The 15,063-nt window shown below is 33.9% G+C and overlaps 3 protein-coding genes across 3 annotated transcripts; all 3 read left to right on the top strand.

Moving 5' to 3' along the window:
• Positions 1–7,962: 7,962 nt before the first annotated feature.
• LOC145042652 (mitogen-activated protein kinase kinase kinase 20-like) lies at positions 7,963–9,530 on the top strand. Its single transcript, XM_078991111.1, has one exon. The coding sequence runs from the start codon at positions 8,241–8,243 to the stop codon at positions 9,474–9,476; it is 1,236 nt and encodes a 411-aa protein (XP_078847237.1). The 5' UTR covers positions 7,963–8,240; the 3' UTR covers positions 9,477–9,530.
• A 156-nt stretch (positions 9,531–9,686) lies between these two features.
• On the top strand, positions 9,687–11,048 carry LOC145040065 (uncharacterized). Its single transcript, XM_078988052.1, has one exon. The coding sequence runs from the start codon at positions 9,786–9,788 to the stop codon at positions 11,046–11,048; it is 1,263 nt and encodes a 420-aa protein (XP_078844178.1). The 5' UTR covers positions 9,687–9,785.
• A 1,519-nt stretch (positions 11,049–12,567) lies between these two features.
• Positions 12,568–13,257, top strand: LOC145040064 (uncharacterized). Its single transcript, XM_078988051.1, has one exon. It carries the CDS (start codon positions 12,568–12,570, stop codon positions 13,255–13,257), a length of 690 nt encoding a protein of 229 aa, XP_078844177.1.
• Positions 13,258–15,063: the final 1,806 nt, after the last annotated feature.

Raw genomic sequence — 15,063 nt, 5'->3', positions numbered from 1 at the left:
CGTATGGTTTCAGAGATTTAATATCATCATTTAGACACTAAACTTTGATATTTTTATTTTAATATGTAATGTATCTCAAGTTACTTCTATTACCAACGTACTTTCACCTTTGTAACATCAGTTATAATTACAATAAAATTTCAGATATATTTGAAAAAAAATGATAAGCCTGTTTTTTTTTTTTTTAATCATTGAATGAATTGTATTTTAAGTCAATAATATCAACCGTTTTTATTTTATTAAATATTCTTCTACAATTAACATTTTTATTCAATAGTATTATATTTTACTACCAAAATGAGAGGAACATTTAAAACTTTGTTATTTTTGACTAGTTATATTTTTCATACAATATTAAATATTATTTTGTAATGTTTATATGGTATTTTTATTATTATTATTTTTTTTATAACAATCTACTTAATGTAATGGTGTATGATGAGATAAACACAAAATATTGATTCTAGATTTAATAGTAGTTATTTTAATTTTCATGTCTTGTAATATATTAATTTTATTTAATGTTATTGTTAATCATTAATTAATTTTATATGTATTATACCGATAAGGGTAAATTAGTCCATTTCTTTACAAAAGAAAAAAGACTTTTAAAAATGGTAAATGATTGGAGAAGATTTAAGTTGGAACATTTTGTTTGGTAAATTAAATAATTGATGTAACAAAAAAATATGTATTAGACGAGTAATTGGAGATTAAGTTTGAAACTTATTTGATAATATATGATGCATAATATATATATTTTTTTATTTTTTTATTGAAAAATAGACATGAATTAGCTATAAGGGTGTTTGTTTGAGTAGATTAGTTCGATATCAAGTATAAATTAGATTTTATTCGATGGTATTTGTTTGAGTAGATCAGTTCCAATAGACATAATAATATATTTTTTTTAACGAAACTAAAGATTTATTACTTTAAAACTAAAAATGAAAATAACATTTCATTAAATAAAAGATAAACTACTTCAAACAATAAATAAAATTATAAAAAGACTATAAAATTCAAAGACAATAATAAAAATCTTAAAATAATAATTAAAAACCTAAAATAAAATTCCATATCTCCTAACAATATAGTTCTTCAAAACTTCCGTTTCGGCGAACATCAATTTCAACAACCCTCCAATCAAATAGTCACACGGTTCAAAAAGATCCTCACTTGTATTTCATTTTCCTTAGAGTGTCATTTTCTTTTTCTTTTTGGCTTCCATGACACAAATTTTTCATATCCGGTACCGTTTTCTCTCATCCGTTTCTGTTTTGTTTATATGAGAGTGACCAATGATTCAATGAGGAGATCCGTTATTTCAGGAGACTGTGAGGATGTGGATTCCGCTTCGTTCCCTTTACGTTGCCTCAGTGGCGGCGTGTCAAACACGAACTGCTTTCAGGCTCTACGATGAAATCAGGTGGAAATTGTGTATCCAAAGTTGTGTATGCATTGGAATAAGGTAGTTTGGTCTTTTTAGATGAAAGATGAAGGGGTTGTCAACGTATTTGTTGACGTGCTTGCGGTTTTGTGGATGGTTGATATGGTTGGTATTGTGGATAATTTTGGATTTAGGTATCGGGAAAGGAATATGGAGAATCTTGAGAAGCGATTGCGGTTTTGTTATGCCGGTATGTGTATTTGACTTGAGCCGATTTTTTTGGATTTTCCACGAGTAAAACAGATTTAAAATGGAATTGGCTAAAATGGAATAAGATTGGAGAGAATTAATATAGAATTAAAGAACGTTTGAGTGAATGTGTGAGTTTTGAAGTGGTTAAATATGATATTTATAGTAGGTAAAAAGGTTTACAAAAATTGAAATGTAACCATTGGTCAACCATCAACAATGATATATATATATATATATATATATATATATATATATATATATATATATATATATATATATATATATATATATATATATATATAGAGAGAGAGAGAGAAAGAGAGAAAGAGAGAGAGAGAGAGAGTCTTTTCAACAAGTTATGTAACTTGTTATCCTTCCAATTTGACACTATCCTCTATTCAATAGCCAATGTTACGACGGTGAGTTTATTGCAAAAATTCATCAAATCCATCCACCCTAATAAATTTTAATCTTAGAAAAACTTAAGATTTTTCCAAGGTTTTTCACAAAATAGTCTCAAAAATGAAAATTGACCAAAATGGCATTGTGGTCATCTGCGAAAATTTACATAGATTTTCACATGTGGCATGTGAAAATCCAACTTTTTCCTAAAATTTGAACATTCATAACTCTTTAATACGAAGTTTACTTCGGCTATTTTTTTCATTATGGTCTTTGTAACATGGTCTATCCATGAAAATATTACACTCCTAATTTAAAGGTCGAGAAGTCATTTTTTTAGGTCCAAAGTAGTCTTCTTGGTGAAATATATGAAAAAAAATACTCAAACGTTGAACCTTCGTAATTCTTTAATACCAAGTCAATTTTGAGGTGATTTTTTCATTGTGTCTACATAACAACAATTATCCATAGAAATATTACACTTCAAATTTGGAGGTCGAAAATTCGTATTTTGTAAGCTCCAAGTTAGGATGGGTTATGATGTTGGAAGTTTTTTTGGAGGTCATATTAAGTAGATACTTTATTAATGGATAACATATAACATTACACATACACTTAAGAAAGATATCTAAATATATAAGTTATAGAGGGGGTAACAACATTGATACATCGTTTCGTAATTCCTAGTAAGCAGGAGGTGGTAGAGGGTATACCATTTTAGTGGGGCATCCAGCTTGATACATGAAAAAAAAAATCAAACTATAGTTAACAAATTGGTGAATATTTTTCAAGTTAAATGACCTCATCATTGTTATCGTGTGCCCACATAGTACACCACTTTTTTGTCATATCCCACATCTACAAATCTTCCGATTAGACGTTGTTTTTCGTTTCCCACATCTACATTCACTAGTGAAATGATAATTCTTATTCAATATTTGAAATTTGTAGTCAAAGTGTATATTTTCGTAGTCAAATTAACATGACAATTCACCGATGAATGACAATTCTTATTAAATGTATGAAATTCATAGTTAAATTGACATGACAATTCTCTGGTGAAATAACAAATCACTAATAAAATGAAAATCTTATTAATTGTCTAAAATTAATAGTCAAAGTGTATATTTTTATAGTCAAATTGACATGACAATTCTCTATTGAAATGAGAAGTCACTGGTTAAATGACAATTCTTACTAAATGTCTGCAATTCATAGTCAAAATGTATATTTTCGTTATCAAAGTGACATGACAATTCTCCAACAAAATAAAAATTCAATGGTTAAATGAAAAATCTTATTAAATCTTATCAAAGTGACATGACTTAGAACTCAACTTTTTTTTTCACACTCGTTATTAAATTATAGAAATTAAAATGCTGGCAAATATACCCTTTCATGGACTGTAGAAAAGGAGATCGCACTCGCACATTCTTGGATTATCATTAAAGATGATATTTCATTATAGATCTCCCACATTTGCTAGTACGATCACTTTTGGTCAGCTTGACAAATATATTTCACTATGAATTAGGTTGTAGAGCCTATAGAACAAAAAAAAAGTGAATACTAAGTTTAAGAAGTGGACAAGAGATGTGAATAATTTCAACAAAATTTATTACAATATTGAATTGTCGAATGAAGATCAAGATGATATTTTGGAGACGGCTAAAGATCAATACATAATGCAAAGTGATGGGGCTGACTTGCACACAAAGTCTATTGGAATATTTTTAAAGATGTCCAATATTTTCTATTTTTAAACTTTTTTTTGTTATTTATGGTATGTAATAAGAAGTAATGATAATAATTGTCTTTCATAATTCTAAATCCAAACATAATTAATTTCGATTACACATATGGGTTAAAATAGCCATCAGTTGTTTTGGTATTTCCCATTCAGAAGGAGGTGGGAGAGGACACAAATTTGTCTATTGGTATGTAGCTCGATACACTGTAGACATCCAATAAACCTCAACCCTATGGTAAAAACCCACAAATGCTAACAACTATGATGCCGCCAATGCATGACCACACACTATACCACAACTGTGTCATTTCCCACATGTATACTTTCGAAACATGTATACTTTCGAAGTTGAAGATTTACAACATATCTGACCTAAAATCTATTACCTGAAACATGGTAGGCGACATTTTTCTTATTTGCCATCAGACAACTTGCATCCACAAACTGATAATATGTTGATGACATATGGCCTATTAAGGACGATTACATTCTAGCAGATGTTAGGGGAAAAAGGACTTGCCTATTTCGCATCGTCGATATGGCAAGCCAATCACATGCAGTCTGTATCATATATTGTAGTCAACCAACTTTTTCTTAGTCACATGTTGTAGTCAACCATCGTTTTCTTCAAAATTAGTCATGCATTGTATATGATTTTCATGTCTTACAGAACAAAAGATCATAAGTTCTATTTCGACCAAACCTAGGGCACAAAGCAACAACCAAATTCTTACAACAATACCCATGATATGAATTAAGTTGTCCTAAAAAAAGTTATGATGACATCGTTCAGATTAGTTATGAATGTTACTTCCCTAGTGTCCCTAAGAGCTTCTTTCATCCGCATCATGAACCAACCAGGTATAAGAGTTGGTGCTATTTGTCACATCTAGATAAAACACTATACGAAAACTCTGTTGTTTCCATCCATATCAACCACTATGTACATTAGTCCCCTCTTACAGGGATATTACATATAAATATTATTGGTAAAATTAACAAGAATAATGTATGAAGCTATATTTTATGGCAAAACTAAACAATCAATGGTAACAAAATTAAAAAATGAAAATAAACAATTAATATTTAGGTAATAAAATTCTTATCACGCATTCGAGAGCCACAAAACAGAGTCGAAAATGATCTAATAACATACGTTCTAATGTTGGTGTAACTATGGAGGTTCGTTCTTTCAAGGTTATGCAAGTATTGACCAATCTTTCTTCGTGATCACATATTCTATTTCGCAGTACGACCTCTGGTTTTCGTAATCAACATGACAAGACAGTACAGTTTGTTTAAAAAAAAAATACTATATTTGACCAATTTTCTAAGATGACATCATTAGTTTTCAAAAGGACGTCATTTTGATTTTTCGAAAAAAATAAAAATAAAAAATTTCATTGGCCATGTTGATTTTAACAGAGGTGACATATAAAAATTATAAATATTTTCATTTTTAGACTATATTGTGAAAAAAACCTTAGGAAAAGGAACTATTAGGCTGTCCGGTGTACTCTCAACGGAGAGCCTTCGTTGCCACCTGGAACCACCACAATGGTCGTTCACACCACCCCATCTGCTCCGTTGTACAATGATTGTGGTCACTCGTTGTCTTGACCACAAACCACCACGACCAATTAGGTCTTCTTCTTGTATCTTTCTCTCTCATTCGGGTATCTCTCTTCGTTGTGGAGAGTATACTAAGTTTAAAGTGGAAGCAAGGCTGGTTCTGAAGAATTAAACATCTTCAAAGGACCATGACGAACAAGAAAAAAAATCCCCTTATCGTTGTTATAAGTTGTTATTTTTAAATAAAATATATAATAAAAACAATTGGACCTTGTGTGGCTGCCCACTTTGCCCTCCATGAGTGGAAGGAAGGTGGATGGAGATGGTAGTGACGTGGAGGTGGATGTAAATCGTGGTCGTTGCCCGTATAAGACTAGAAGGAGTGGGAGATAAACTTCCCTCACTTTTGGTGGATCATACCTCTTTTTCCCTCACCTAAAAGCCAAAGAGTAGGAGGGAAGCCCTCCCCTCACCTTTTTTTTTTTTTTTTTTTAATAATTATAATTAATTTTTTTGTTATGAATTATAATTTTTAAATTAATACTAAACATAAAACTTAATTAAAAATAAAAAGCATTTCATTAATTAAAATAAAACTTACATTAAACCTAAAATATAAAAACGTAGAAAATTAAAAACACACACACACACATAAACTAAAAATCAAGCAAACCACCAATGACCTACGGAAATTTTTTTTTTAAATTTTTTCTCTCTTCTTCATTACGAGCTCGAGAGTCGGTCCCGAGAGATGATCAACGTTTTCCATCAAAAACTTCATGTCTTCCATTTCTTGTCTCTCCGCCAGCTCTTTTTTCCTTGTTTTTTCTTTTTTCCTTGTCGAAAGCCAAACGTTCGGAGAAATTTAGATTATATCGATCAAACGACGATGTTATCTTCCGCATTTCGTCAATGACCACGCTGAAATCAGATGCACTCGAAGAAGTCCCTTTTTCCTTTCTCTTCACTTTGTCCCTACTCATTGGGCGTTCAATTTCTTCTAGCTCGAGTTTGTCGTCCTGATTTAAATCTAGATTGACCTGAGCATCGGAGGAGGTTATGTAACCACTAGAGCCCGTTTTCGTTCGCTTTGATTGTTGGACTCCAAAAATAAAATCTCGCTCGTATTTTTTCCACCTAGGACTTCGGACCAATAATTCTAACAATCATGCCACTTGAATGGTTTTCCGACTTCCTCAAGGTAAAACTGCAACGCTTTTTGAAGTATTTCTTCGTCGTCATGGCCGCTTTTTCGTTGGGTTTTTAGGTTGTTGTACAACCTGTTAATTTTTGAAACCCCCTTTGCTATTTCTCGAAACTTCGAGTTAAGTTGATGTTTCGTACGATAGTCGTCACATTTCCTAGCTCCTCTCGAAATCGTTCTAAAATGCAAAACCAAAAATGTTCTCCCGGTTATGTGTTTCCCGGAATCGAATCTTCAGAAATATCAACCCAAGTTTTGACCAAAACTAGCTCTTCGTGTGGAACCCATAGTATTGATTTTTGTCTTCTAGGTTGTACGACACCCTCACACACTTGTTTTTTCACTTACGTCTTTGTGGTGGTGGTGTTGGTTGAGTTTCGGGAACCATGTCTTCTTCTTCCGCGTCATCCGATTCATCGACAAGTTGGTGGTGGTGTTGGGTTTGAGTTTGAGGTTGATTTGGCGATTGTTGATCCGGAAACACAACAAAGTTTGAAAACATTTGCACCGGAACATTTGGAACTTGCATCGGGTAATATTGGCCAATATTTTGGTATTGAAATTGTAGTGGGGATTGAATGGAAATATTGAGTTGGGGGCAGTAAACTCCTTGCTTGGATGAATCGATAGCAAAAATGTTGCGAGAAGGGATGTTTATATTCGAACCATGACTTTTTTTCCATCGATCTGAATTTGGGGTTTGCTTGTCGGGATTTTTTTTTTTTTTTTTTTTTTTTTTTTGATATAAAGTAGAGAGAATAGTGTAATATGTTTAAGAGTTATGTGTATATATTTATAGTAGTTGTAAAAGGATAAAAAAATAAATAAATAAAAAGAAAGTAGCCGTTACAACCACAAAATAAAAAAATAAAATAAAAAAAATCACTTTTTACTGTTAATCAACAGTAGTTTTTCAAAAAAATAAAAAAATAAAAAATCGGCCAATCACAGCAAGAGAGAGAGAGAGAGAGCGGGAGAGGCTCCCCTCTCCGTTTCCCGCACACACCTTCCCCGCGCCGACGGTGCGGTGTTCCGCCGGGCGGGAAGCCTCCCGCTTCCTTTCTCCGCACCAGCTCCGTCCGGCCTAACAGATGGTCTTATGGCTATTTCTCTTCTAAAATTAACATAATTATTGCTAATGAGTTTGTTATTTAATGACCGAATTCTTCATTCTTCATTTAATTAAGTTAGAAACTTTTTAAACTTTATTTTATACATGTATTCTTTATTCTGTATACGTTATAACAAATACCGATTAAAATCATGAATCTTTAACGTAAATTACAATTTACCCTTTTTTAATACATTATTTTCATGAAGTCTATACTTTTGTCATTACAAGAAGAGTAAACGTGACCGTAGAAGCAAAGAAGGGAATTATGCCGTCAAATATAGAAACTGCACATGAAACTCCATGTAAACGCAACTGACCGTTATTCCGTTAAATAGCTTGCATATGCACTTCAATCATCCACAAACCTATGCCCATTCCATACGCTTTCTTCTTCTAAACCCTAACCCTAATCTCATCCCCCAATCCCTTCAATTTCATTGCTTTAACCCCAAGTAAGCAACAACATACATATACATGCGTATTGCACCAATACCACGACATTGTTGCCTAATTTGTCACCAAAGCCCTAAGTTTCACGAACCAATTGGTGACAAATATGAACTCCATGGAAGCAAAGACGAAGAAAAGAAGCTTGCTTGGTGGAGACAAGTTGTACGAGGGTAAAAGAAGTAAACAAGACGATTGGAAGCTTGTGCATAAGAAATATGGAGATGGGATTGCTTGGTTCAGAGGTGCAATGATAGGTAAAGGAAGTTTCGGGTGTGTTTTTCTAGCAAATTTGAAGAAACCCAAATCGAAATACAGCTCTTATCCACCGATTATGGCTGTGAAATCGGCGGAGGTCTCTGCTTCTGGTTCAATCCAAAAGGAGAAAGAAGTTATGGATAACATTCGTGGGTGTCCTAACGTGATAAAATGTTTTGGCGACGAGATTACAAACGGAGAAGATGGTCAAATGGTGTACAACTTGTTGTTGGAGTATGGCTCCGGTGGAACCCTAGCTGACCTAATCAAGAAATCCGGTAAAAGCTTGCCGGAAGTTGACGTCAGACGCTACACCAGATCAATTCTACGTGGGTTAACTCACATTCACAAGAAAGGGTACGTTCATTGTGACCTAAAACCTGAAAACGTATTGCTTGTAGCGAATTCAAGAGATGGCTTCACTGCTAAAATTGGGGATTTGGGATTGGCAAAACGAGCAAAACAGAGCAAGAAGAACAAGTTGGGTCCTTACTGGAGAGGCACCCCAATGTACTTATCACCTGAAACTGTTGTTAATGGTGTTCAAGAGCCTCCTTCTGATGTTTGGGCAGTTGGTTGTATTGTGTTTGAGATGTTGACTGGAAAACCACTTTGGTTTTCTGAAAAAGATTTGACAGTTGATGAGATTTTGAGTCGTATTAGTGATGATGAAAATGAATTGCCATGTGTTTCCAGCGGTATATCTACAGATGGAAGGAGTTTCTTAAAGGGTTGTTTGTCTAGAAAGGTTATGTGTAGATTAAGGACTAATATGCTGTTAAATCATCCATTTGTAAAAGGTTTACTTGATGATAATGTCAATGAGGTTGACAAATCACAGAAAGAAGTTTTTGACATAAACAACATCACCTCATCATTAGCTTTCTCCCATGATGATGGTGATGATGATGATGATGATGATGATGATGGAGAGTTATGGTCGTCTTCATTTACAGATGGATCAAGCTATGATGGTCTATCTTCATGGTCAGAAGGAGATGTGAACGCCATTAAAAGTGAAGAAAGTAGAAGATTCCATCAAGTACAAAAATACCCGATTACATTAACTGTTTCCAAGGGAGTTTAGCAAGATTTATTGTTAGATATTCTTATACGTGTTATGTACAAAATATGTAACATCGTTGAAATTTAATTAATTCTTTCATTGATATAAAAGGAAACATTTTTTAGTCAGGTTCAGTTATACAATTGGAAACAAATTCCCTACAAAAATGGCACAAGAATCTCCTTTTTCTTCTATTGAAACTTTCTTAATCTTGACTGCGTTTATCTGTGTGTGTACATGTACAAATATATACACACATAACAAATAACCACCACTCCATATTATCATTCATTTTCAAGAAATTAACCATTGTCGCCATTGTTGCCACTCATGCATTTTAAGTTTTATCTATTACTCTACACCCATTTGTTCTTCATTCTCCACTCAAATGCATTTAATATCACAACGATCCTCAACCAATACCCATCTTTCAGCATCTTCAATCGTTATCTTTCTGAAACAAACGTGTCATCAGAGATCAATTCACGCCAAACTATAACAGTGTTGGCTGTATCTAATGATGATGTATTGCGTTCATCTGGAAAAAATCAAAATGATATGCTTGATAATCTCATGAGGGTTCATGTTGTTCTTGATTATTTTGATGTTGAAAAGCTACATAATTTGCAAAACGGGACTACACAAATGACAACACTGTTCCAAACCACTGGTCTAGCCCTTGGCGAACAGGGTTTCTTGAAAGCTACGGTTTCCAAAACTGGAAATGTTGTTTTTAGTTCGGCGACTAGTGGAGTGCCTGTCGGGGCTATTTTGGTAAATTCAGTGTTTGCTGAGCCGTTCAACATATCGGTGCTTCATATTAGCACTGAGATCGTCCCACTCGGGATGAATTTTCCTGTTGTTTCTGATTCAAATTCAAGTTCTCAGGTAAACTCTCCTGCCCCTACCCCAAAAACGTCAAAACCACGTGTGTACACGCCACGATGTGGCCACAAAGTTGCCCCATCTCATGCGAGATACTCCGCACCTTCTCCAAATCCATATGGAGAATCACCACCTGAGGGCGCATCAACTGCGCCCTCAGGTGGTTCTGCAAATGCACCAGCATTTGCAGAATCACCACCGTTGTTGGCTCCTAAGCTAGTACCATCTCATTCGAGATCCCCAACCCCAACCCTTTCCCCAAATCCACCACCAGCTGTAGAATCACCACCAAAGGGTGCACCCTCTGCAAATGCACCGGCATCTACAAAATCACCACCTAAGGGTGCACCGGCACTGTCACCCTCAGGTAGTTCTGCAAATGCACCGACATCAATAAAATCACCACCTGAGGGTGCACTCTCAGGAGGTTCTGCAAATATTGCAAATACATCGGTATCTGCAAAATCATCACCTGAGAGTGCAACATCGTTGGCTGCACCCTCAGGTAGTTCTGCAAGTACACCAAAATCACCTCCTAATTTTATAGAGGCGTCGCCAATATCACCACCAAAGATTGCAGACACTCCCGCTGAACCACTACCCCAGCTTGCAGATACTGATCAACCATCAGGCATTGGAACTTCCAGTAGTAGTCTTGTTGTTATTACCATGGTATTATCATGTATCAGTTTAATTATCCAAACATAATACAAAAAATTATGTTCTTTATTGTCTTTTCTCATGAAATGTGTTATTTTAGGTTTATAAGTTTTCTACATAAACGTTGATTCCAATGGCAAAATGCCCCGAACATGCATATGCAAAATCTTCAACCTGAAAGTAAATATATGAAATCAAAAGGTTAAAATGGAACAGCAATACGTCACTTACTATATACGTGTGGGGTATTAAATCTGGTTAACGAATTTGGAGTTTCCATTGTATATGAAGCTATAATAGACATGAATATAGAAAACTGAAAACTGAAAACTGTTATGTTACACAAACCACCCTTAATTCATGATAATTGACATGGCAGTCCGTATGTTTCGAAAGTATCATCAAATAAATTTTGAGCCATCATTACAACATTACACATTTTAATATTTTACTTATCATACACACACAGAAATACGCTTGAAACAAACATGAAGTAACTAAAATGAACTTATATCTTTGAATTCCCTACCACAAGTATTGAACTGAAGGGGGTGTTTTTTATATAATTTAAAGATGAGGGGGCAGTTGGTAATGCACATTAACGTCGCTGTACAGACTCAAAAACGAAAAAAAAGAGTTGGAAAAGGAAAGTAGAGAGAGAAAGAGAAGATAGAGTGTGTATCGGTGAAGAGCGATCATAGAGAGAGAGAGAGAGTGCTCTTTTGGCTTTGAATTAAACAGGCAAAGATGGAAATTTTAGGCGAAGAACATTAATGCGGCGGAGAAATTTATACAAAAAGGAAACCCCGATATTTTGGAACAACAAATCGAAGCTAATGGTATCATTACCTTGAGTTCCAACGAAGAAAAAGATTGATGATTGTGAAACTTAACACCTCAGTGATCGGAATTTCTATTTTGGAGGAGCTGCAAAAAGGTCAGAATTGGATATTTATGTTTACTGATAAAGTTGATTCGAAGCGTAAATATCTTCAATCCGTTGTATATTTGATTCCCAATTTTGCATTGAGAAATTGAAGTTGGTGTTGGGAAATCTCCAAATTCAATCTTTTTGTTAAACTTTACACATTTTTAAAGTTACGTTTCGGGTACTTGAAGATTCTTGAAAGCGTGAGCATGTTTCGTACACTGATTCATGAGTTTACTTGGAGTTGGATAGAGATCTCTTTTAAAAAATTAAGGGTTTTTAGATAGTGTAGATGTGAATTAGAATTAGGGTTTATTCGTTTGTAGATTAGAATTTGAATAATTCGGGATTTGGGTTTTGGAGGGAGAGTTAGTTAAAACTGTAATATGCGATTTGATTCTCTGAATCAGTACGGAAAAACCCAATTGAGAGTTTCAATAAAAGTGTATTCGTTACTCGTTACGTAAATTGTTGTAGAGTAGTTTAAATTCATTCAGGAAGATGTCATTCTATAGAAGAAGCAAAACCCTAATTTAGTTCGTCAAATTTGGGGGTTTTTTTAGTGAAGTAGGAAATATATAGTTTTGTGAGTGTTTTATGGAACCACCACAGAAGCATTCAAGGATCAATCTTGCCGACATGAAAGATCAATTAACCAGAAAGCTCGGACCTGAAAGATCAAAACAGTATTTTGATTACTTGAAAAGGTTTTTGAGCTTAAAGCTGAATAAGATTGAGTTCGACAAGCTTTGTTTAAGAACTATCGGAAAAGATAACATATCACTTCATAATCAGTTAATTCAATCACTTTTAAAGAACGCTTCCACCAGAAAACCCCCACCTCCTCCTCCGCCGCCACCACCACCACCACCACCACCGAAGGTTCACCATGAAAATGGATCAGTTACAGTTACAGCTCCACTTGGGATTCCATGTGGGGCCCGAAAGGTGTCATCAAATAATCGAAAATATGTTACTGCTTTTGACACCGGTGGATTGATGGATACGATCAGATTAAAAGAACGTATGGATCAAATTACAGCAGCACAAGGTCTTCAAGGAGTATCAATGGATTGTGCTAGTGTACTGAATAAAGGATTAGATGCTTATTTGAAGGAGTTGATAGGGTGTTTTGGTAATTTCAGGACACCTGTCAAACAACATTTTGGAAGTTTGGGGAGAAGTGAAGAACATGAAGGGAAACGAAGGATTTGTTTGTTAGATTTTAGAGTTGCAATGGAAGTTAACCCTCGACAGTTAGGGGAAGATTGGCCCTTTCTGCTCGAAAAGATTTGTAATTGTACTTGTACACATGCTTTTCAGGAATAAAACTCTGTGGTTTACTTTTGACTTTTGACTTTTACTGTAAAATTTGTGATTTAATTTAGCTTCAACAGCCTATCTATCAACATCTTTGTAACTGTAAGTAATCCGTGATCAAATCATGTAATCAAATTCATCATTATGTTAACAATTTCTAGGTACAAGTTCATAGGGTATAGAAATTTACATATACATATATTTACGTATATAACTATCTACAGAGGAATAGAGAGGAAGATGGCTCACCGGAACCATGCATCGTATTCTGCCACCAGTTCATCGGCTGCTTTGGCCGGCTTCGATGGTAGACGGTGGACCATTTCGATCCTGTCTTACCGACGTCGTTTATATAGAGGGGTTTATGTATGTATCTAATGATACGTGGTATGTTTGTGGTGGCTGATTTTGCTTTGTTAGTTATAAATTATTCAAAATTGTGACACGTGGAGGAATGCTATGGGTGCAATGCTATATGTTTGATACTTGTTTATGGGTAGGTGTTTATTGTTACTAAAAAGCCCCTGAAGTTCTTTTGGTTGAACTTTACATTCCCTTTACTTCAAATTCACATATTACTTGATTAGAGAATTTGTTCTGCAAGTGTTTCCATCGGGTATGATTCATTCCTAAACAGATTTAATCAATGAATGTTGATTTACCACCCATTTTTGATGTCGTTTTGATATCTGACTTGATTAATCATTTTTTAAATTGGTTTTGATTGGTTAAATTTTAATATTTATTCTTTGAAATTCTAGAAACATCATCATACAATTAAAATACGTGAAATACTGAAATTGATGTGCTTGATACCGGTATTAATGACATCTTAAAACGCATCATAATAAAATGTAATTTATTGGATTAAAAGTAGATTAGTTTCTAACAATAATGCGAATAGCAAAATGGTCGACATCATAATATAAGAATTTTTAATTGGACACAACTCAAAACATAGGTAGAAAAATTATAATAACACAAAACTTGGTATCCACCCTTGTAATATCGATAACCATTTTGTTTGGATTCATTTGTTTTGCTTTCGACGGAATCTAAAAAATACTAAATCGGAAGATTCTAAAAAAGATGGTAAACTATAACAGGTCTATTTGTCTTAGGGTTCGTATAGAAGGTCATTCGTCAAACGACAGCAATATTTTGGATGTCTGTGTTGAGTATTGAATATTTGTGAAATTTTGCATTTTAATAATCAGGCTATTCAGGCTCTCTTAGTAAAGATAAGATTCTAATATTTGATGTGTTTGATTGTTAAATAGAAGAAATTTGATTTTTTTAATATGTATTACATCTTAACGGTATAGAAATGTTAACATAATAAAGTATATGGACTTATTTTATATTAGGTTTCTATTTAGCTCTTTAGCTAAGTTAACATTATATATTTTTCATATTTATAGTTGTATTTTTTTAAACAACTTTTCCTTTCAATAATAAATCTCACCTATATATTCTTTATTATGTTATCAACTTACATGGTATAAGAGCTATATTCAATCTATGATTGATAGTTTGATTATTATAAAAGACTTTGTAGCAAACACAACTATTGTGCATTTGGTTTCGATCTTGTCGGGGTTCGGGGCAACGCCAAAATCCATTTTTTTCATGGTGTTGTCATATTTTCTTGTTTCGATCTCTTTTTTGTCAGGTGTGTTTTCCGATCTCATTAGTATTTGATTCTCATTGTTGTCGGTTTAGTTCTCACTTTTCGTTGTTGGTTATTTGTTTTTGTGCTTAATTATTGACATTGTGGATCCAAAAGGTGATTCTTTTGGGTCGATTAGTACCAAA

Source organism: Lactuca saligna, chromosome 4, assembly GCF_052625555.1.
Source record: "Lactuca saligna cultivar CGN05327 chromosome 4, ASM5262555v1, whole genome shotgun sequence".
Lineage (NCBI taxonomy): Eukaryota > Viridiplantae > Streptophyta > Magnoliopsida > Asterales > Asteraceae > Lactuca > Lactuca saligna.
This window is presented reverse-complemented; position numbering and strand designations above follow the sequence as displayed.

Excerpts from the sequence above, each read along its gene's own strand:
- LOC145040065 (XM_078988052.1), top strand. The coding sequence starts at position 9,786 with ATGCATTTTAAGTTTTATCTATTACTCTACACCCATTTGTTCTTCATT.
- LOC145040064 (XM_078988051.1), top strand. The coding sequence starts at position 12,568 with ATGAAAGATCAATTAACCAGAAAGCTCGGACCTGAAAGATCAAAACAG.
- LOC145042652 (XM_078991111.1), top strand. The coding sequence starts at position 8,241 with ATGAACTCCATGGAAGCAAAGACGAAGAAAAGAAGCTTGCTTGGTGGA.